The sequence below is a fragment of the Cygnus atratus genome, chromosome 1 (assembly GCF_013377495.2).
Source record: "Cygnus atratus isolate AKBS03 ecotype Queensland, Australia chromosome 1, CAtr_DNAZoo_HiC_assembly, whole genome shotgun sequence".
Lineage (NCBI taxonomy): Eukaryota > Metazoa > Chordata > Aves > Anseriformes > Anatidae > Cygnus > Cygnus atratus.
Window position 1 is genome coordinate 45,610,009 of NC_066362.1, and position 25,029 is coordinate 45,635,037.

The 25,029-nt window shown below is 35.4% G+C and overlaps 1 protein-coding gene across 2 annotated transcripts in view; it reads right to left on the reverse strand.

Annotated features, from left to right (window-relative positions):
• Positions 1–208: 208 nt before the first annotated feature.
• Positions 209–25,029, reverse strand: part of SCYL2 (SCY1 like pseudokinase 2) — a 39,243-nt gene continuing 14,422 nt past the window's right edge. For both annotated transcript variants that reach the window (XM_035551575.2, XM_035551576.2), the window contains exons 4-18: positions 22,772–22,916; positions 22,059–22,208; positions 21,194–21,415; positions 20,217–20,333; positions 18,509–18,634; positions 16,973–17,149; positions 14,192–14,314; positions 12,960–13,073; positions 12,354–12,486; positions 10,416–10,534; positions 9,634–9,734; positions 8,905–8,971; positions 8,693–8,782; positions 7,391–7,510; positions 209–6,764 (exon numbers count right to left, since the gene is read on the reverse strand). In XM_035551575.2, the coding sequence (XP_035407468.1) occupies positions 6,111–6,764; positions 7,391–7,510; positions 8,693–8,782; positions 8,905–8,971; positions 9,634–9,734; positions 10,416–10,534; positions 12,354–12,486; positions 12,960–13,073; positions 14,192–14,314; positions 16,973–17,149; positions 18,509–18,634; positions 20,217–20,333; positions 21,194–21,415; positions 22,059–22,208; positions 22,772–22,916 (2,458 nt within the window). In that variant the 3' untranslated portion in view covers positions 209–6,110. The remainder of the gene's footprint in view (positions 6,765–7,390; positions 7,511–8,692; positions 8,783–8,904; positions 8,972–9,633; positions 9,735–10,415; positions 10,535–12,353; positions 12,487–12,959; positions 13,074–14,191; positions 14,315–16,972; positions 17,150–18,508; positions 18,635–20,216; positions 20,334–21,193; positions 21,416–22,058; positions 22,209–22,771; positions 22,917–25,029) is intronic.

Genomic DNA, 25,029 nt, shown 5'->3' on the forward strand with positions numbered 1-25,029 from the left:
AAGAAAAAGACAATAGTTATGAACCCCACCAACGCCCAGACCCAGAAACAGAGGGGACAAAGAGAACATTAGCATGTCAAGGACTCTCAAGTCAGAGATCAGGACCATGATTTTCATTGCAGGGTACCATCAAGTACATCACTACTGTACTGAAACCGTACTCTCTCATCTACTACCATGGACCGAAAGCTGGCATATGGGAAGGCTGTCCTCCCTTGAGATACAGACAGGGTAGGAATGGGGATGCTGTCATCCACAGCAAACAAACATGAAGAGGGAATTGGAGCTACTTGCTACCTTTCAACTTCTACCTGATCCACATCTTTCTTCCTTTACTCTTCTCCCTCGTATCAGCTCCAGCCAAGGATGACGCTTCTAAGCATCTGATCTTAGATGTCTCATACTTGATCAATTTATGCCATACACAGATCTGAGCACTGGCTTCCTTCAAAGCACTGGCAAACTTGTGAGCCTGACAAAGCAGCATATTCTGAAAGCCAGGTTCAGAGTAAGGGCTAGTTTCTGGGAAATGAGCGATGAAAACGCAAATTGAGATCACTATGTAGCATCAAAACCCCAGATTCGGGCATGGGCTTAGTGTATTTTCAGAAGTAAATGCTAACTTGAGATATCTAGTCTGTCAGTTTTTCCTAACAACTTTCATTCTTTTGTACAGGAAATATGATCACATTTCAAGGCAACCACTTGTGGACAGCAACCACGATAAGAAATAAACTCAAAATTACATTGTATAAACTATGTTTCAAACAAAATATAAAGTGAAAGTTTTCCACACAAGTTATTTTATAGAAATTGAAAATAAAATTATCATCCAACACCAAAATATGAAAAGTTCATTTATTTCTATAGGCAACCTCATTCACAGTACAAAGTGTTATGAATTTCTCAAAACTGTCACTGTACCTTTTACATTTTTTTTTTTTAAGTAACTGATCTAAAAGTTGATACAAGAATAAATTTGTTTCTGAAGAGCTGTCCATTAAGTTGGAGATACACTAATGCCATGCTATGACAGTTCTAATTATGAATCACAGCTGACACTACAGTAACACCACTTTATACATGAGAATTTTCATGTTTTACAATCAAAACATAGAATTGCCACTAGTACAGAGACTGTACAATTAGACAAATAAACATATTAAATATTTTGCACAAGGCCTGAGTTCACTATAACACATTTTGATTTACAACTTCATCTCAGAAATCTGTACAGCAGTTAGAACTGTTTCAGAGAACTTAAAGACAATACAACTTCAGGGGCTTGCTTATATGTTCAGTTGATACAGGTGTGAGGCCTGGAAGGCAAGAGGATTTGGTGTATGAATCCAAGGTTTTACTGCCCTGTGTACTTTCCTTGTACAGCAGTCAAAACCTAGTGGAAAGATAGGTGCGAAGCAGGACCTCACTTGAAAATCAGCTAAATCATCTGAAATTCTCCAGATAGTTTTCCTCACAGCTATTTCAGAATAAAAGTTCACAATGAGTATACAAAATGCAGCATTTCTCTTAACAAAGAACAAAAAAGGGTCACATATACAACAGGATACTTCTGTATTCCCCTTCCCTACATTTCTTTAATTGGAAATGGCACAAATTAGTGATATCACTCCCCCCATAAAAAACTCATCAATAAACAAAAATCACTGCAGAGTCCAAAAATTTCATCTGTAATGAGAGACCCAGTTTTCATAAACTTACCTTTTAAAAACTGTACTCTTTTGCTCAAGTCACGTAGATGTAGGTGGACTAAACAATATGAATTTATAACACTTAACAGAAGTATCATATAATTTCTTGCCTGTATGGAAGTCTTGTGGGATTTGATTTAAATTTAACTTCTCATTTAATCTTTGCTCTCATGCTGAAATTGATCTTAAAAATCTGTAATCCTGCAGTCCAAATACACACCTACCTACCTATAGACATATACACAACAGGAATTACAGTAAAAAAAGATAATTTTTTCTAACTTTAGGAGGCCACTGGGATATTTCTGGAAGTTCCAAATCAACCTGAAAGAGATATTGCTAACAAAGCTTTACAGGAAAGAAATGTTTTAAACAATAAGGCTCGAAACATCGCACACCCATGCATTCAAAAATTCAGCATTCTACTTGGGAGTACTCAACATCTGGGCAGACCTCTAAGGACACAACTTCCCTAAGCCATTTCTAATTCACAGCACTACTGAGAGAGGCAGACATACAATCTTCATTAAAACAAACTAGGACACTCTACCCATGCTCCCAGTAAAATTTCTCTTCATCTCCCAGATAGCTGGTGGACTCCATTACCTTTCAAAAGACTGGTACTGCCGTCCTCTTTACATATGCACGTTCCACAGGCTGTTTGCTGCCTGATCCATACAACTTGTACAAAAAGAAACAGAAAACCTGCTCCTTCCTCCATCCTTGAAATGACACTCATAGCATTTCACTCCCATTTCTCTCCTCTTGAGAAAGGCAGGCCTACAGGCTTTTAAGCTGCTCAGTAAGTCAATAGTTTCAAGGTTCCTCTCCAACAGCCCCAGCAGAACAGGTTTTTGAAGCCTCTTCAGTACAATCCTTCCATCTACAGGATTAGTTTTCTAAGACTGGGTTTTCACAGAATGCTTCAGAGACTTTTAAACTTAAAAAAATACAAAAACATTGAGCTAACAATTCTAATACGGAAAAGACTGTCTTGCTTGGTACAAAAGTATTCATTTAGCATACAACAGAACAGCCAAAGCACCATTAATGCTTATGCTTAAAATGTGCAGATATTTCCACTTTTCTTTGCATTTCTCCTTTTGTAGTAAATAGATAAATCAATTAAAGAACAGGAACTTACTCCCCTCTCCTCTTTGCTCCTCCTTTACAAATGAGCAGAAAGTGAACCAGGTGAGCTGGGCAGGCACACTGGATGCGCAGGGTAAAGGGCTGTAGTATGATGATATAACCTGCCACGTTTCCATATATTATTATTCCTTTAAATTAGGTTGAATATACAGTGCAGAAATTTTATGTAACTTAAATTTGTCAAAGCATTATAATAAATATGCATTTTATATCAGCTTACTATTTCTGTAACACAATTTGCAATTTCTTCATCAGATACCATTTCAAATTTCTTTTTTAAAAAAATAAGGTTAGATAGTCCCCTCTACTTCAGGCCAGACTAGATGTAACTGCTTTCCATCCAAGTCCAGAAAATAGAAGGCCCCTGGAAGGCCCACAATTTATAACATAGTCCCTTCCTCCTACTCTTATCCAAACAATGAACTGGATCTGAAGTACGGCTGTTGCTTTCAGACAGCGGTGTTCACTTTGGCCACAACATGAGTCTTTCAGCTTCAGAGCCACAGAATGATGACATGCAAGGGGAAAGATGATCTGGACAAGGCTTCCTAGAGAAAAGCTATTGTAGCAGGCGCTAAGTGGCATACGGCCTTGGTGACTTACTTCTTGCAACTGCTCTTCTCTCTAAGTTAAGCAGAAATAATTGGAGAAGTTCACAAATATATAGCTTCCTGACACACTAAATAGGAAGTACCTGCATGGAAGAGGGATATGACCCTCTGATTTTAACTGAAATTACTTTTCCATTTGTATTTTTAAATAACTGAAAAGAAAAACTGCTATTGTTTTCATAAGCTCCCTTTTCAGTTTTTTTTTTTTTTGGTAGCTATTCTTCTACTCTGGTCATTCTGAAAATTGTGACAAATCAAAATTATGTTCTGAAATACAAAATAGAAAACATTTCATATTACTTGAGTGAGATAAAAATATTATTCCAACACATTAGCACTGCATGGAAGAATTTCTCTTACTTTTAACTTGTACATTTTTTTGGCTTTCTTACAAAATACTTTATATTCTCCAACAGCCCATGCCAAAAGTACATGCCCCAAACCCCAGAGTTTCGGAGTCTAGTATACAAAATTTTATCACAATCTGATCAAATTTTTTCAGTTAACTTTCCCTCCATAACTTAAACCTAAATCCAGTTCTGAATGCTTCTCACAAAAGAAGGATCAGGTACTGAAAACCCAAGTCACGACACTGATGTGTAAGACTGCCTTTACCATAGATATGTTAATGTAATATATTGTAGAGTCCAGAGAGATGTTATTTTTAATATAACCTTATTTTCTCAATAATTTAGAGGAATACAGATTCAAGTAATTCTGCAAAGTCTTGCCTTAAGTTACCCTAACAAAATGTAGCTTTCTAAAGTTGACATAAAAGAAGACATTAGTGTGATTGAGAGTATAGAGTACTAGTGACTGTAAATGAACTTAAATAGTTTAACAGTTCTAGTATCGTAGTTAAGTTTACACAGATATTTTAACATAACCTACGATGTTTACCATGAATATTAACAGCACATAAGCATCACAATGTGTTAGGCATTGTTTTCTAAACCACAATTTCACTGGTCCCAGGTATTTCAAAATAATAGGACTAAGGCAGCAGCTATAATACATAAACAATTCTTTAAGAAATATGCTTAATGCTATTACCGCTTAGAACTGTGGAAATATACCAAAATACAAGTCACATTTACAGCATAAGGCCCTTTGGTTTCTTAAGCAGCAAATGAAAGAACGATTTCTTCAGTGAAAGGCTTTGAAAAATAAAGCATGTAGGCTTTCCATAAAAAAGGTAACTAGTTCTTTCCTTCTCAAAATAGCCAGCTAGGGTCTCCGAAATATTACATAAGAAAGTTCCTGAAATTCCTAGGAAAGCAGAAATTAAAACCCAACAGTAGTATCTGACAGAGCAGAGATTCTATCATGGGCAAGCTGAACATCAGCCTTCTGGGAAGTAGAAGAAACTACTGCTTCATTTTCTGGAGAACTTTATTAAATTTGGAATAATACAATAAAAGGGATCTGAAATACCTGTGTATTTACCGTATATTCTAGAGCTTACAAATCTGTATTTGAGAACTCACTTCATAGTCATCTATCCTTCATAAGGACTTAAATTAAAACAAAATTAAAATATAATAGTTTATTCTAGTCAAGGCAATTTATGGCAGTCTGCTTTTTCACAAAACCATGTGAAACTTCTACCAGGCAGCCCTTTCTCGTCTTCCCAACAGAGCCCAAAACAATTAATCCAAGATATTTCTGTGTAACCAAACCAACTGTAAGAAGCTGGGGCAGTCAACACTTGAATTTTACAGACATTTTTTTTCTGGGAGGTTCCATAATAAGTCATATTCTTCTTTTTCACACCAGTTGGAAGCAGTATCAAGGTAACCAAAACACTGAAATGTATAGTAAACACGACCAAGTCACCACATGCATTTTAAAATCCCACTTAAGTGGTATGTGGCTTTTGCTGTGGGTTTGGTAACAAGGATCTGACATTGTAAAACAGGTTGTCAATTGGAGCAAAGTTCTTCCTCTATTCCAAACTTGGACAAAATTTTATAACCACTCAATCTTGCAGTTTACTACCTCATCAATCATCTCATAAGAGAAGAAAGGCAAGATATTTTTTCTTAGCCTCTTTCACAGTTATCAGTTAGAGATATTACTATATAGCATGGCTAACAAAGCATTCTGAGGTAACATAAGAATGTACTTTCTGCAAACTGTCATAATAGCGCATAATGACAGTGTGAAATTCAGGTGACAGCTTATCAAAAAAAAGTTGAATTTAGCAGACACCAAAAAAACTGATCCACAGGACAGGATAGCACGAAGTTGTATTTGCTAGTGTTATTACCCCCTAAGCACTTCTGTTGAAGAAACACAGTTTTGCATAAATCCAGGAGTTGATTGAATACACTTCTAAATATATTTGAAATTTTAGCTCCTCCTTTTTCAACTCAATACATGCATCCTACCTTCAGTGCTCTGAAGTTGGGTAAAGAGATGGGAAATCTTTAGTACATAAGATGGCTGTGCACTTACGCAATTCCACTGCATTACCAGGTGAATGCAAGAATTAGTCTTTTTTCCAGTGCAGAATTCTTTACTTTGGTGGGTGGAAAGTTTCCCCAAGCCATGCTTTTACTAATCAAAAAAGATGTTAATCAGCTTACCCGTGATTCAAATTTTATCAATCTTTGAAAGAAGAAAACAAAACATTTTACCCAAAAAGATCTTTTAAGTCATTGCTAGCTGAACTGCTGTTTGTCATCATGTTTGCTGGTTGTGCAAAGTTCTGAGGAGCAAAGAAAGGATTACCCTGTATACCAAAGCCAGGCTGTCCTATCATGTTCAACTGAGGTCCCATGACTGAACTGCTCACACTTGGGGACCCTTGTGGGGGTACAAACTGATTAACCCACTGGTTTGACTTCTGTTGAGCCAACTGTTTCATGCTAACTTTGGGTTTTTGAGGACCAAAAAGGTTATCTAAAGCAGACATATCTGGGGGTCTGTTTTGTTGTGTCAGTGGAGAGATTGCAGATGCAGCACTCATAGGACTGTAATTTGGCATATTGGCAGTTGGTACAATGTTCATCTTGGTTGTTCCTGTTGCACTTGGACCACCGAAGAAATTCTGAGTAGTGGGACCACTTCCCATACTGAATCCAGCAGTTTGAAAACCCATAGTAGTATTCAGTCCATTTGTTGTTACATTTCTCTTTGTGCTGTCAGCAGGTGATGAAAATCCCATTCCAACACCCATAGAAGGGACAGACGAGAAGCTGTTTGAAGATGTCACTATAGCTTTGTTGATGGAATGGCTAGTCAAAGATGACATATTATCTATCAGTGTATCTGTCAAGTCTTTTGTCTGCAAAATATATAAAATGTAGTTAATATATAAAATGTAGTTAAATGCTTTTCCTGTATATGCACACTAGTAACAGTAGTTATCACTGCTCCTGCGGAAGTGGCATTCATTTTTCAGAAACTCTAATTTATTGCATGGAATTGGGCATCAGATGTAATTATGTATAAGTGGAATTAGGTTATTCTCATTCTTTGCTACTTGGAACTAATTGTTTTGCAGTTTTTCTTTCACAACGAAGACTTTACATCAAGTACTACTTGGTATATACCAAGCACAATCTGCTTGCAAGCCTCCCATTCCTAACTCCAAGAGCTTTATGTATTTAGATAAGAAAAAAATTGCTCTGAAGACTTTTTATTTTTTTTTCTTTCCCCTATATGCATTTCCCATATCTAAACAATGGCCTTCAATGCCTTTAGAAACTGCTACAATTTTAGAAGTGGGAAATATTGCTAATGATACAAATGGAAGGGAGGTCAAAATTTAGTTTTTCTCAACTGTACCATTGTAGTACCAGTTGGAACAAAGGTGATTCACAGGACAAAAATGCTAAATACATACAGTAGTTGAAAGAAAAAAGCATCACGGCTCCAATGGAAACAGTACAATACTTTGCTGTATCTCACCTGCTTCACTGAAGGTGTTATTGCAGTTGCTTGTGGCTTAAGAGGTGGTTGGCTTTTCAGTTTCTGTGCCTGTTCTTGTTCTTTAGCTAACTTTTGCTTCTCTTCAAGTGTAAGTGATGCCTTGAAAAGGGAAAGTACTAACACTAAGTTGGACAGTATGGTTATTTATTGTTATTTTTATTTTATAAATAGCACTGTCAATTCAACAATATGTGGTAGAACAGAAAATATTACTTATATAAAACAAAGTGGATAAGCACAAAATCTCTTACTATAGATTGCTAAAAAGTACTTAAATAAATACAATATTAAAAGCACCATAATGAGAAATTCTGGGCAGATCTGAAATAAAAAGGTATCGCAACAAAATCATTTTAGCTTTGACTTCTTAATATTGGGCATAAGATAAAGTCTTCCCAGTTTTTGAGTTCATGTAAGTATCTGCTGGTATTTGATACAGAACTACAACCAACAGTGGAATTGAAAGGGAATTTTATTTTAAGATTGCTTAGGAAGCCTTTCAGGATTTTAACTCTTCTTAATGAAGGATAAAATCATAAAAATCACACAATCACAGAGTGGTTGAGGTTGGAAAGGACCTTTACAGGTCATCTGGTCCAACCACCCCGCTCAAACAGGGACAATCCCCCTCCACCTAAAATTAGGGAAAGGCTTCAGATAATTCGAAATAGAAACGATAAAACATATATAATCTGGGAAGGCATTCAAATAGTTAATAGCCATGAAAATAATTTTATAATTGAGTATTAACTGCAAGCATAAGCTATGTCATGCTTTTTCTTTGTTTCCTGTACTGAAGCATAATTTAACATATCCTAAACATAACATTAACAATCCTTAACATATTGACTGTTCTTTTTCACATAACTTTGAATTTGTGCACTAGAAGTTAGTGTTGGTTACTACATGAAAATCTATTTTTGATCCTCATCTCCATTTGTGATTTTATAAAAAAAGTTGCCTGATCTACTGAAGCTTTAGTTTTACTAATATCTGTAAGGAGGAAGAAAGTGATGAAAATTTATAATCCTAATTTGCCTACTTTGTGCAGAGCTATTTTTAAGGAAAGGCTTTCACAGAAATTCAAGGATGTGATTTGAACATTTTTCAGTACACTTTCACATGTGAGTAGGCATTGCACTGTATAATACAGGAACAGTTTTTCTTTTAAAGCTTTAAATATGGTAAATATTTACACATACTCATTTTATGCAACCATACCAAACTTGTAGTAGACAGACACATATAAGAGAATTCCAGAACAAAGAAAGAAACCCATACCTTTTTCTGTTTTGATGATAACTCATTGTCTTTACTGTCAGGCCCACTAGTTAGAAGGTCCGTTCCAGTACTATTGAATACCTTGTCAATCTATTTAAGATCACACAAACAAAATTATGTGAAATGCTAAAATTTAAGATAATGTAAATATTGACTTATTTTAAATTTTAAATTTCTATATCTAAGTAATGCAATGAAATACTGACTCTTACCTGATTACTTGTACTACTAGATCTTGCCTCTTCGGACACATTCATTTGATTAGCTATATCCAAAGATCTATACAATATTATAAAAAGATAGCTTTACAGTCACATCCACAACACTAATTCAGCAGCATAGAAAATTCTTCTGCATTTAAATAACATATAAAAAGTGCTACAACAGCACTGCCATATTTAGAATGCTTACAAAAGACTGGAAAATTATAATATTGTAATTTGTAAAGGTTTCCTAACAATCATTTCACGTGGTTTTTAGTTCCTCCCTTTGAATGAGGTGACACAGACTTTGGGTAGCTCAAGTTAATTTGACTCAGAAACTTCAAGAGTTCAAAACATTTAAATACTGCTGCCTTCTACCACTGCCACTATGTTTATGTTTCTCCAGCGTGGCTTGTGTTTTCAACAACTACAGAAATGCAACTATTCTTGGCATATACATGTAAGGCACAACTGTACTACTGGAGCTGAGTATGAACTATAATAAACTGTGACTGAACAACATAAGGGTAAAGGATTTTACTTTATAAAACCACATATCAAAATAACACTATCATTCTAGGACTAATAGATCTTTGCTAACAATTGCGCTTATTTGAGGTAATTCTCAACCACTGAATTGAGAATTACCTAGATTTTATTGGTATGGCTAGTTTTCTCATATTTGTTAAAAAAGAAATTTCTGCTTACTTAGTTCATCTCTAATACACATGTACTTACTTCTGTTGCTCTTGCATGACATGAAGTTGCTCAAGTTTTGTTTTATGTTCTGCTTCCAATCTATTAAGCATATCTCTTATAACACAAATAAAAGAATTGAACTGTAAAAGAAACATGCAAGAAGTTTGGATTTTGCAGTGACAGAATTCAGACGTGTAACTTAAAAGGCAGTATCTCATAAAACTTACAGTATATGATGTGAGATAAACTACAGGCTTTTAAATTATTTATAACCCAGTTTCAATACCTTGTGATAGATACTCAACTACAAGTGGAGTGTATACTGAAACAGTGAAAACAATATACTACTGAAAAAAACAGAAGTGAGATAACAGACAAAAAGCACAGCTGAATGCTACCAGATACGTTTCCCCTCCTCCAGAAAAATCCTATTAGGTATTCCATTTCTTAATTATTTCATAGGAACACTGCTAAACTTTTACATTATCTGCAACATTTACATACAAAACTAAATGAAGAAACATTAAGATTGCACTTTAACTTTTAATCTGAATTATAATTATGCTAGTTGTTAACTGCTTTTGCAGGATATTTGGAAGGTGACAGCATTCACTTTGAAGTTTTATACTAGATCAGTTATCTCCACTGAGAAAATAACCAAATTAAGCATGCAAATACAGTAATATTGGAAGCATTTGTATTACTTTTTTTTTTTTTAAAAAAAGAGACAAACAGCAATTTTTTTTTCCCTGTGACAACAGTTTAAATATATTCTCTGCAAATTTATCAAGTAAAAGCATGCAGAACATTTTTGTTCCTACCTGATTGAGATTAAGATTGTTCTCAATACTAAGAGGAATCAGATGGGGCAATACTTTTCCTGCAAGTTGTTCTTTGGTAATTCCCAACTTCTTATGAGTAAATGTGCATTTGTAAATACCTGACATACAATATCAAAATAGCAAAATTGTTAAGTTTAGAAAATAAAGTGAACAAACTCCAAGTTGCACTCTCTGTATATTGATCACCTGAGTGAGTACATATTGTTTCTCTGAAAATAAGAAGCAAGTACTCATCCACAATATAAACACATTACAGCAAGATGTTTTGCTAACATTCAGAACAAGAGAACACCCAAAGTAATACTTGGCAGCTATGAAACCTGGTATTACTAGTCAATGTATTGTTCAGGTCAATTATCTAAGAATATGTACCTTTGAAGAGATCACCATGAGCAAATGAGTTACCACTAACTGACAAATTGCCAAAAGAAACTAACCTGCATTAACTAAGTGTTCTTGCCTAACAGGACAAGTGACTAGGAGTAATTATTATGGTGCTGTAACTAACACTGATTGCATTTTACAAAGACTCTTCTTACCTAGAAGTTTGGGTCTGTGTTATACATAGGATCAGAAATCATGGGACATATTTTATTTGTTGTGAAATCACTGAAAAAGAAACAGTGACAGGCACAAGGGATACAGCGTTAAGCATACCAGTTCTATACAGCTTCTGAGAGGAGGATTCCTGTGTGCTTAAATAGTTCATTTCTGGTGGCAAACACTGAACATACTGGCACAGAAAGTGCTTCATCTGCTATGGTTTGTATTAGAACAGAGTGGTTAGCTGGCTAAAGGGGATACCACACACAAGATGCAAAGCGTTATTATTCCAAAAAAAAAAAAAGGGGGGGGGGGACCCTAGTATAATGAATTGATTTCAACCCATCATTTCCAAACGGCGGTTCGCTTATCGCAGTATCCAAGTAGAATTCCAGAATAATACAACTGAGGTAAAAGATACACTTTCCCTCATTCTTAGATAGCAAATGCAAGCCAAAGAATCACGGATTAAGGAAGAGAGGGCAGCTAAAATTACTACAGATAGATGCCCTCTTGCTGATTTTGAGCATGTTAAAATAGTTTTGCCATCACATATTTGTTACTCTGATGTTACAGCTTAACGAGGATTGCTGTGTGTATGATTCAACTGTTGCAAATAGTCTTCTGTCTACCGCTTTGCTAACAGTAAGATAAATGGTCACTGTCCTCCACACCTGGCCACACAGTCACCTCTTTCTTGGCAGTGACTCTGGTCAACTGGTCTCCGCAAGCCCATTCAGGCTGTTAAAATCACACAACCTAAGTTAGCCAAGCACCAGAAAAGCACAAGTGGGAGTGAGGTCTCCCCCTCTAGAAGTAATAAGCCGTGCCAGGTTTTGTTAGCAGTTTTGTGAAACCTCACCCAGACTACATTCCATTTCAGTGCAAAGGCACTGTATGTTTGCTTAAAACTCCAACAAAATAAGTCTAACAAAACCGGCAGTGAAGAGCAATACATTTGTACAGACAATGATTTATAGCACCTGACACACGAGAGTGGTAAGAAAAGCCAATAATTACACCTTAAAAGCTCCAGCAAGGTGCTCAGCATCCGAAGAAGGAAAAGATTATCTACTCTTCTCAAGAAAAGAAGCTCTGTCACTGTGTGGGCCATGAAAGTGTCACAGCTTAAGAACTGCAAAGAACACTCATAACTATGTTGGGCCTTGAAGTCTACAAATATATATACTAGTGATCAGAAGTACCAACAATACATAAAGTAACCGAACTGAGACATACTGAAGAAACAGAAACAAATAGTTTTTCATAGACGTTTTTAGCAACACACTATGTAAAGATCATCAATGATTACAAAGAATCTCTGAAATTTACAACATCAAAAGCATAAAAGAGAAAGTTGAAAATATTAATTACCTAGAATTCCCATTAGCACTGCAGGTTCCTTGGATGGAATTTGTTGTAGAAAAGGCAGAATATCATCAAGCACAAACCATTTATCTAAGTACTCCAAAATCTTTCCTAGGCAGACTAGTGAGTTTACCCGGACCTATGAAGTATGGTAACAAAAATTTTAAACAAAAATCTTAACTGTATTTTGCCTAAGAACACACAAAACTCAGAAGAAAGGCATTTCTGAAACTACAACCTTCAGATCTGAAATTTCAAGACAATTTAAAGCAAATTTTTGTGTTATGAAAGGAAAATATACAATTGCATATTGCTCACAAAAAATTTAGCTTTTCTACAAGAGAAACACTGTTAACATATAATACTCTGGAACACACTTTACCAATAGTTACAGTATTGTTAACAACAGCTGGCAGTTGCCAACAACACTTTAAAAATTGTTAAAGTAAACAAAGAAGTAAACTATTTTGAAAAAAGTAAAAAAATCAAAAGAAATTTGGGCACATTGATGATCTTTCCTTCGAAAACACAACAGCAGAAAGAAACAATGTAATTAACACTAACAACATTTTCTGAGGACTAAGAAATAGATAAAATTATTAGAATACTTACAGCAAGAGAAGAAGTTTGCAAACATGCATTTTTAATTCTTGGAATTAAAGAATTTTTCATTGATGGGTAATCTATTAAATTGGCAAACGTGGGAATTATGTTTAGGCAAAGCTCCTATAAAAAATATTTCACATAAGTTTAAAGAGAAAGAAGCCTGTTTATTATAAAAGTAGTACTAATATTACTCAAGGTCAAAATTAGTTTAAAATGTCTTCTCAAGCTTTCCTTTTACGGAAATATTCATCATGTTCAGCTAAGCAGACTCACTTAAAAATACCTAGAATGATAAAACAATGACACACAGATAGAACTTGGAAAATGTATTTGAAAGAGTATTCATAAATTTATAATAAAATACATAGATAACAAGAATATCTTGCATTTTCACAAAGCACCTTTACAAAAACCACAACTTATATTACGAGGGTCATCAAAATGTAATGTTTTTCTACAAACGTCAAGCAAATTTGAGCGCTATCAATAATGCTCTGCAGCAGTATGATAGCAGATTGAATTATAAAAGAGCATATTTAACATACTTAAGAAACAACAAAAAAAAAGTTACCCAGTTTCAGCCCAATCTCAAAAAATAAGAGAGACAGCAATATTAGGTATAGGTTGCAAGTAAATACCTGAATAACTGAACTGCTACTGCAGAAAAATCTCAAGCCAAGTATGTAGAAACAAAAACTTCTCTCCATAATACTGCAAAGGCTTTGCAAGGGTAAGAGTCACATCTGTTTATCCAAATCCTTCTTTAATTAATATTGTGTTTATCTCCCCCCTCCCACTCCTGAATACCTTTGGCTAAATGGAAGTTAATTCCAGTGGAAGTTAATCCACTTCTAGTGGAAAATTCCATTTTCAAAAACAACAAAAAACACCTTAGAAGTGTATAGAAAACATAAAGAGAAATTAAAATACATATATGTAAAAATGCCACCGGAAGGTAGTTGTACTAACATGATTTTACAGCAAAGCAGACCTTCCACGTTAACTGTCAACACAGATGTTCATATCAGCAGGACCTCAGCGTAAGGCACCTATCTCTAACTGGTAAGAGCATGCATGCATGCACAGTTTCTGCAGCACAGGTAATGTGTCATAAAGGTTCATCCTACTTTTTGCTATGGTACTTAGTTAGAATCCAGGATAAGAGCATTAGGACAACAGTTAAGTGGTTACTCCATGTGAAATCAGGCAGTTTTAAATAAAGGTGGCAATTGCTATACCTGGATCTGAATTGAAGGTGCTTCCAAGGCTCTATAAACCATTGGTAGAACACTGTTCTTTATTTCATCCGGTGGAGTTTTGGTTAGGAGCAAGTCCATTTTTTGCAGGAAGATCAGTAAGATCTATGAAAAGAAGGACAGTTCAGAAGCCAAAAGTTTTAACTCCAGAAATGTATACTTACAATTTAAAGTATATTGCATCTATCATTAAATGTTCAGAAGTTTTCTTGTAACTCAGTAAATGGTATCACTTACCATGTTGCTTGCCTGAAGGCATGGAAAACAAAAAACACTTTGACATATTATTGCATTTTAAGAACAGCAAATATAAATCAAACAAAATGTCTTCTAGACATATTTCTGCAATAAGTAGCCATAATGACTGAGGAGGGCGTTCTTGTTTCTATTTACAACATGGTCTTTTGTTAAAATCAACCCACAGAAATTCTTTACACACATCACTACTGAAAAATCTAAAGACCCCCAAAAACATGGATCAAATGCTGCCTTCAAAGCATCTAATCACAACTCCACCTGTAAAAGCCGCATTCCATGTGAATCTGAAATCAAAACTGGGAACAGATGAAATGAATATTACAGCTACCACATGGACATAAAATAGCTTTATTCCATTTCATGTTGGTATTGTATATCATAAAATGGAAAAAAAATAAAGCAGAAAAAACTCACATCTAGCTTGACTAAAAAGCAAAACGAGAATAGCACATTTGCAAAGTGGGATTCATCTTGCTTAGGCTTAGCCATCCAAAAGTTAGCTGCTAGTCTTATTCATCCAGACTTGGTCTCCAATACAGAGAGCTTTGCAACTCATTTCAAGGTAACCATCTGAAATAGGTGAGACAACCTTCTACTGCTGACTGACTTCCCACTGATATCTAGGCTCCTTATAGAAAGTGGGTTGTAGTGGATGGATGAAGTGTGGTAGATGGTATTACGTTCATAATAAAAAGCCAGCTATTTCACAGGAAAAAGTGATTTCAATTTTTAAGTCTAAAAATATGTAGCTATCAGTGCTTGAAGGTCAAATAAACAGAAGCATCAGAGTAAAAATACAAGTGTACTAGGATGTTAATTTATAGCACTCCAGTTATTCCACACTAACTCCAAGAGCGTGATATGAACAAACAGTTTAATTATTCAATGTTAATACTATAAATTCCATCATATGAAGACACTGTGAACACTGGATAACAATTTCTTCATACTGAAATGCAGTAGCCTCCCAAGATACATTTGCTTCAAACTCAAGTGTCCTACAAAAGCCAAGCAACAAGCTTCAAACAGATCTAAAACATCCTGAGAGGGTGTTTGGAAGAAACACTTACAGACCCTCCCCATTAGTTTAAAAAAAACGAAAACAACACAGGAACTCTAAGTTTGTGCCTTGCACAGACACGATGTTGCCAATCAGACCTGGAATTCTGTTCTCTGGGACCACAAACTTTTTTTTTTTTGCCCCAAATTCATGGTATATTGACTTTGAAAACCTGTCCTAGACGTCTTAGAAAAACTCTCTCAAACTTTAAAGTCCATAGAAATAAAAGTGAAATGAGTCATCTAGTACATAGCGCACATTAAAAATATCAATATATAAATATAAAACCCATTGTGCTCCAGATATAACCTTGAGACAAACTTTTTGCAGAGAGGATGCCTCACATATCTGACGTTAAAGGTAGAAAAACACAATGTAATCTTTTAGGATGAAACAGTAGAAGTGAAACATTTATTGGCTTCCTGTCAATTAGACATTTAGCTTTTTCAAGACAAAACAAAAAACCACAATGTACCAAAGAAAAAGAACACTAAGAAATTCTAATTTTCTGAGCTATTCTGAGGTAATACAGCTGTACCCTTTCTCCCCTCCCCAGAATAATGGGAGTTCTCTGATGTGGTTTTCACAGAAATAAAACATCTACTTGTTCATTCCTACATTTAAAGCCTTCTAGTGCTTTGCAAAGAAGTAACAGCAGCCAGCGTTAAAGCAAGGTGAGCTAGAAGGAATGCATAGCTACCTCTTATCTGTTGAGGTGTGATGCCTAACATAGCAACAAAATTCTCAAAAATTGTCATACATAGAGTTGAAAAAAGGATGCAAATCTTTTGCTCCTTTACAGTAATTATAACTTACTACTTTTATGCATATAAACAACAATTAAAAAACATATTTTACTTGCACTGTCTCAGTACATTTGTCGAGTAAGATGGAAAAAGTTTGCAAATCTGTGCACAGCCCCCAAATAAATGATTTTATTATCATAAGTAAACAGCACTTTTAAGAGAGTTTAAGAGAGCGTCAAAGTTTGAACTCTTCCACCCCAAGATTCCAGTGTTACTGATCCAGACACGAGCAAAAAAAACATCGGTTCAGTTACCAGTTGAATATGTGCAAATATTGTACTGTACAACCCGGTGGAGATCAGCCATAATAGTGATATAATGATTTAAAATATACCTTCTACAACCAACTGAAGGTAAGAGTTGAGTAGAAAATTGAATGTTTCCTTTATACTAATCTAATCTCATGTATAAATGCAAATATACCTTCAGAAAACCCAAATAAAAAGGCAGGAACAGAGGTAAATTTTCTGAAAAAATCTGTTTTGTATGAATCAAGACTGACTGTCTGGACAATTACAGAGCAGGTTGGGCAACCTGTGTGAAGGTAAGAGAAGAGAACTAGAACAGTCATTTTTCAGAGAAGAAGCACTGAAGAGAAAATCTGTAATCTGAACCGTAATTGAAACAACTGTAACATACCTGGATTGGTTCTTGCTGCTTAAAAACAGGACCAAGATCAGGCAGAATGAGCCTGATATATTCCTCTTTGGTGCATTCCTCAGCAATTAGTAGAACATTAGGTAAAACAAAGGGTACCATATCAGGATTCACAAACTCAGAGGTCAAGCAAGGCAAAATTCGCTGAATTATAACACGCTGAGAGACAAAAACAATCATACATCAAGTTATAACATGCTGCTATTGTGCCATTTCAACAGCTTTTGTATTAACCTGATATTAATCCCCCCCCCACTCCCAAAAAGACAACTTTCAATTTTGAAAATATTTTCACAGTATACTTAAGCTAATTTAAACTGTGCTACTTTGGTTACTTTTCTGTTTGCACTCAAGACACAATTGGAGACTACAACCTATGAAGGACAATAAAAAGCTATTAAACGTACAGAAAACAGGACTTTAAATCACTTATATGAATTATGAAAACTCATTCTACGTACTTGGTTTAGAAAAAAAATAAAAACTTTTACCACCAGAAAATGTATATATCAGTTTTTCACTACCCTATCACTCACTTTTTTCTGAACATACGAAGCTACTATACTGCCCCATAGACTCCAAGTACATTCCCACTACAAGTAGGATTCAGCTGACAAAATACAGACAATTACAATGTGGAGGTTTACTGCAGAGTTAGGCAAGCTTAAATGCTTTTAAAATCAATAGAGAAATATGCAGCTCAAGGGCACAGACCCTCTCCATAATTTGTTTTTAAGACAGAAAAAAAGTGAATGCACTAAAGACAATGTGGTTATCCTATCTATGCCCTATCTATGCCCAAATTCAAAACGTCAACAATTTTTGATCAAAGGGAAAAGCTAAATTAAAAAGAAGATAGCATTAAAGATGAAGTCTGAATTTTGCACTGTGTAGTTCAAAATTGAATTCAATTAAAAATAAAGAAATGTAACGATGGTTGAGAAGTTCAGCTATTCTATTATGTATTAAACTACTTTTCCATCATTTATGCATTATGTCTTACATAAATTTAAGAATACCACAAAAAGAAAAGGAGTCAGTCTAGACAGTGTCTAGCACTACAGAGGAGAAAAGTGGAATGACAGACCCTTTGAGGTTTCTGGGTACTGCTAGTACAGCAAAGCATTTAGTCTGTTGAGGGAAGGAAGCTTTACATCCTTCAACATTAAAGTGCCACAAAGACGCTGAAGCAATCCTAGATACAAACTGGGAGAAAACGTGGCAAGATAACTTCAAATAGCTATGACAGCATCTGGAAACAAAGGGAAAGCCTTATAACTGGGAAGAAGATAATGTCCTTTCAAAGTGGGATGAACTACAACAGGACATGCAACCAATGATTCCTTACACATGCTATAGCACAATTTGCCATTTCCTGTTCCCAAATTTATTGATAGTTGAGACGAATTTCCGCAAATTATTTTCCAATCTCCTTCCAATTCTGACAACCTCATGGCAGTTCATTATGGTACAACACTACGTATTTTTAAACTATTTTAAGAAATCATACAGACATACCTTAGGCAGCTTGGGCAGAACCTTTGGTAGCCCTTTAAAAAACTGTGATTTCTGAAGGTTATCCCTTTGAAATAACGAATCAAAATATTGAAGTGTCACTGCTCCTACGTCATCAAAGAATGGTATCTAAAAATAAGAGAAAACGTTTATGATCTGGAGGGATACAATATTGATAATACTACAAAGATTCCATACACAATCATATTTTTACCTTCTCAATGCATCACAGTAAACCTTTACAACAAAGTAGCTGCAATTAATGATTAGAAAAGTAAATTTTTACATACTAAGTACTGTAACATTCACAGATAAAGGTTGATTAAGACAATTTTCCTAGCATTTTAAAGTACACAATAATGCACATCATGTTTATATAAATTAACTTCGTATATGAAATAATAATTTGTCTACAAAAAAGGAAAATAAACTTTAATACTAACAGAACATCATTCATGAAAGACTGATGCAAATGCACAATGTGGACAGGATTTATTTATTTTTGTTAAATCTAAAATTCATCCCTGAATATTCAGCTTTTGGTTGGCAGCTGAATGAAAAGAATAGAAGGGTGTCTATCCCAGACCTACGCAAACTGGAATGGGATGTTCTGCATTTGAAAACTTGCATGGTTAAGAATCCTCCTTTCCGCTAGTTCTGTTTCAGGGCAGGATATATCAAACTTCATGGTCTTGTCATGCTTAGAGAATGTCTCTCAGACCATTTAGACAACTGTTTTCACTTGAAAAATTTATGCAAATTGAAAGGATATAACATCATATAAAGAATTTCTGCCATCAGGCAGAAAGAGAAGCTCATAGGAGTAGAGCAATAAACAAAAAAATAAATCTGCATAGAATTCAAGCTAGTCTGAAGCGTAGACTTAAATTCTATATTCTAAATCACATACCAAAAGAAGTCTTAAGTACAGGATCATGGCACTGTGCACAGGTTACCTTAACCTCATTTAAAATAGCAAGGCCCATGTAAAGCTCCACATTAGCTTTAGGAAGACCTTAAAGCAGCCTTCCAGTACCTAAAGGGGGCCTACAAGAAAGATGGAGAGGGGCTTTTTGCAAGGGCATGTAGGGATAGGACCATGGGTAATGGCTTTAAACTGAAAAAGGTAGATTTAGATTAGATAATAGGAAGAAATTCTTCACTATGAGGGTGGTGAGGCGCTGGCATAGGTTGCCCAGAGAAGCTGTGGATGGCCCATCCCTGGAAGTGTTCAAGGCCAGGTCAGATGGGGCTTTGGGCAACCTGATCAAGTGGAATGTGTCCCTGCTCATGGCTGGGGGGTTGGAACTACATGATAATACACAAAAATCATAAGCCAAAAGTTAATCCTGAAATTCACTGCTCTTTGTCACTTCATGGCTTTAAAATCCTTCCAGTACATTTTTAAAGACTGAATTTAATAAAATGTATCGTAGAAAATACTGTATTGGAAAGTAACAAAATACTGTTGTACTGAATGATTATTTTAAATTCTGTTTCAGCATACACTTCTTTCATACTAACGAAGGTTAGAGTAAGGACAACTTTAGGCACCAGCTAACACTACTATTTCCCAAGTAATTCAAAAACATTTAACATTTCAACCAAAAGATTAACAAGAAAAAAAAACTTTAAAATAGCTCTATTGTTTCTACAAGTCAAACACTATTTTCCCTCTTTCCTATAGCCACTGTAGTTTCCATGAACTTACCTTAGTCATTTGATCTGCGTCTGGTCTGACTGCTGGAGCTACATTTAAGAGTAGCTTTACATGTTCACGCACCTCCTCTGGTATATTCTGAAGATTACTGGAGCTTAAACGGCTCAGCTGCACAAGTAATTAAAGCACATGCACCATGAAGTCAGAAAATCCTGCATATGACTATTTCCAATATACATTAGGACTATACTTTGTCCTCTTGCTGGTTTCTCTACCCACACCTTTGATATCCCTCCCTCCTCCCCTTTCACAATCCATTTGCTTCTGATACCTCGGTTTTCTTTCCGTTTCCCAATAGCCTACCTGTGTCAGGTCACATCCCCCTGTTCCCAACTTCTAATTGTGTTCAGGTTATTAGAGAACACAAAAAGCAGTATTTTTAAAGAGGTACACGTTATTATCTGAAGTCTTGTTTAGACATATTAAAATACATTACATAATATTAAAACAACGGGCACCCAAAGAAGATACAAAGGAAATTTGCACATGAATGTACATTATGCCAGCTATTCCAACTGACTGTCTTCTGCTAATGTTCATAGTCCACAAAGAATGTAAAATAGCTGGTAATTAAATGGACACCAATCGATCAAATCACTCTGAACTTGGCAATCTTCGCCAGTCCTACACTGGTCATTCATTGCTTTCTGTTAAACACTGTTCACTCTAACAGGTAAAGCATTTATCCTACAAGACCAGCATTCAACATGGTTACAGAGCAAACAGCTGAAAAACAAACTTTGTAGTTCATAAAGTTGGTACACGTAACTTCCTCTACACATATTTTAATTTTCCATATTTTACTAGGATTTTTTTTCCTTATTGTAAAGACAGCATGCAAAGTAAGATAACATTACTGGATTGGTTGTGGTGGAGCACTGGTATCGTGTTTAAGATATTTAAATCTGCTTTAAAACAGTCACTTTTCAAATATGAAAATCAATGTATAATATTTATAAATAGAATACCTGATCGAGTTGTCTACTAAAACTTTTATAAATATCCTGCTTGTTGACCTCAAAAATTGGTTTCCCTTTATTAAACACTGCATACATAACAGCTCCTAGGGAGTACATATCACTGGCTGTCTCACAGCTCACAGAAAGAATGTATTCTGGTGCCAGATATTCGGGATTTGGAAGACACAAGGATGGCAAGTTTGGATCCCATTCCTTACAAGGGAACTTTGGCTAGGAGAGAAATAAAAAAAGTACATTTATTAGGGATTTTTATAGAATTTAAATAGGAAACTCGAGCAGCAAAAAAAGAAAAACTAATCCACTCAAATTCAATTATGCATGAAACAGAAATGGAGTAAGGCAAAACTATTAAGAATCTATGTCTGTAACTTCAAGTGATCAGCTCGCGGTTCAGTCTGAACATTAGAATTAGTACCAGTAATGTGAATGTGATAGCACTGCTGTAAAGAGGGAAACAAACTATGATAGGAATTCATTTCAGGAGATAGCAAGCGGGCACAGAATGGATGTTACAGACTAAATTATTTAGGCACACTCCTACACGTGAGCATTCTCCTGTATATGCTGCAGGTGAGCAGAAGTGCCACAGGCACTTTCAGCTGGTCTGAGACCATCACTAGCCTATTCTGAGCCTACTGAGCCAAGCTGGCCTCTTTCTCTTCAATGACCAAAGGCATCAGTCCAGACCTGTACCATATGTTCAAGCCTGTACCGTATGTTCAAACTTTCTGCCAACAAAATAGAGGTAAACATTAAATAAATGATTCTGTATTAACATGCAAGCTCAAGAACCTGGTTTCAGATAAAAATCTGAATCTGAAATTTAATAATGAAAAATATAAAGATCTATTACCTCCTGTTCAGATGGGTTTGTTGATTGGATACAAAAATCAAAGCCTGTAATTTTCCATGCTCCACTCTTATTCAAAATTATATTTTCAGGAGTAACATTTCCATGGACCATCTTCACACTGCTATGCAAAAAGGACAAGCCTTCAGAAACCTGTTAAGGAAAGATTATTTCAGGTTAAATATTTCCCTAGATATGCTGTACAACATTTATAAAATTTCTGTCACGTCTACAACCTTATTTCTTGTGGTCATGGTTATATTGATGTTAACAGAGAAGGAATTTTTCACCACTGACTTTAGACTATATTTTAAAAATTATGTATGAAGGAAATTAAATACAGATAGGTAAGCAGCAGATGAAATTACTAACATTGATTAACTATCAATGTTGAACAAAATTTTCACCAAATAAAACCTGAAAGCTATTGTCCCTCCACAGAAAGTAAAGATTCACGAATGACAGCTCTAGTACAAACATTTATATAGAATATAAAAAATTCATTCCGTTTCTTATTTTCCATGTCAGAATAAGCAAAAATAGCAGCAACTTATAGAGCCTCTAGTATTCATCCTCTCTTAAACTTATAGTGATCAGGCCACTATCATCTCTCGCTTTGCAATTATTTGATTTACTATATACAGACAAGGTAAACTTTGTAAAATGATGATTAATACTAAACGCACAAGAAAATTTTAAATGCAAAATTGCCATACCTGAAGCAAGCCATATTTGGTCTCCACATCATAAAGTTTGTATTCTTTAATGTCGGATGGTAAAGGAGAAGGTAGATTGTCCCAGCTGCCAAGAACATTAGCTAAACTTGCACACACTGGTTCTGTACAAAATGCCAAGCAGTCTCTAGAGAGAAAACAGATTAAAAACAAAAAGTTTCCTGTAAATAAATGTAATAGAACTCTTGACTGCAAACAAAGAACAATACAGACATCATATCACACATTATTAGACTTGGTATTAACCTAAAAACATGTTTTATTTCAGGTTTTGAATCATTGTAAGCATTTATATTAGAGGTTTTATATATATTTACACATATATAAAAATAACTTAAAATTTCAAAAAAATCTTACGAAAATATATAAATCAGCTTGAATTATTCTATTCTGATAACACTCTGATGATATTATTCTGATAACATCACCGATGATGCACACAGAGCTTCAAAAAAAGTGGTTTTTTTTTTTTTTTTTTTTTTTTTTTTTTTTTAAATCGGTACTTTTCTTGTCCTGACTCAAGAAAAATCAAATGAATAATTCTTGCTATTGTTAAACCTTGTAAAATCAGGCTGTTAGCTGTGCCTAAAACTGGCATGCCCCCAACTGAAGCAATGCTTAATGTAGTCAAACTGTAATCAGAAGCAAAATTAATAACATGTAAGGTAGCATCTGAATATTCTTTTACTTTGCAAATTAATATAAAACAAGTACACTTGTATAAGAAGCAGTGTGGCCAGCAGGTCTAGGGAAGTGATTGTCCCCCTGTACTCAGCTCTGGTGAGGCCACACCTTGAGTACTGTGTTCACTTTTGGGCCCCTCACTACAAGAAGGACATGGAGGTGCTTGAGAGAGTCCAGAGAAGGGCGACGAGGCTGGTGAGGGGTCTGGAGAACAAGGCTTATGAGGAGTGGCTGAGGGAGCTGGGATTGTTCAGCCTGGAGAAGAGAAGGCTCAGGGGTGACCTTATCACTCTCTACAGGTACCTTAAAGGAGGCTGTAGCGAGGTAGGGGTTGGTCTATTCTCGCACATGCCTGGTGACAGGACAAGGGGGAATGGGCTAAAGTTGTGCCAGGGGAGGTTTAGGTTGGATATTAGGAAGAACTTCTTTACTGAAAGGGTCATTAGGCATTGGAATGGGCTGCCCGGGAAAGTAGTTGAGTCACCATCCCTGGAGGTCTTTAAAAGACGTTTAGATGTTGAGCTTAGCGATATGGTTTAGTGGAGGACTTGTTAGTGTTAGGTCAGAGGTTGGACTAGGTGATCTTGGAGGTCTCTTCCAACCTAGACGATTCTGTGATACACACAAATATGCTTGTTATATGACCTGCACTTCGCCTGCAAAGTGACTGCTTTCCTAATTATTTGTTCTACTGCTTTCTTCGTGAACAACTGAAGGTCTTGTTTACGGATCTTTGTATTAGTGGTATCTAAAAAGCATAGATGAAGCTAGTTTCCACACATAAAGTAGACTAGTTGTAACACTGTGCTTCCAAATTTCAAATGTTGAAGTCCTGAATTTTTTTTATTGGAGAAAGCACAGTGTAGATGGTAGTGCACGTTGTTGGTTTAAAGAAGGAATATTTCATGAGAACACTAAAACATTGCACCAGTATGAACACAGAAAACGAGGCTGAGTACCACTAATGAAGATATATTTCTGAATAATAAAATTAAAGGCAAGAAGACTAACCTAACTTTTTGTTTATTCCTTAAAAATAACACAGACACAATGTCTCAGCATGAATCTACAACAAAGCTTTTCTGTATCTCAATAGATTAACATGCTTGTTCTTTGTAAAATAAGGCTGATGAAACATGCAAGACTCTTACTACTCATCCAGATTAAGTGACTTAAGTCTTTCCTGCTGCCTTTCTGAAGGGAAAAAAATGAAAATTAAAATTCCCTGATTCATAAGCCTCAGCTACCCTGACTGAACCCTCATCACCATTCTGTTGAGAGCATCCCCTCCACTTCTATTAACACAACTAGGGCTACAAAACTCATTCGGGAGTAATCACAAGGAAGAATCAGAGCACAGAAAGACAAAGTTCTTCATTTTTAATCCAATTTCAGCTTTACCATGGAACTTATACATTTAGTTATAGTTAAGGCATAGATGATAAAAAATACCTAGGAAATGGTTATTCTGTGTTTTTCACAACACACATACTCTGGTTGCTGTTGTTTTGAGGGAATAATAAAAGGCTTTTTTTTTTTTTTTTTTTTTTTTTTAC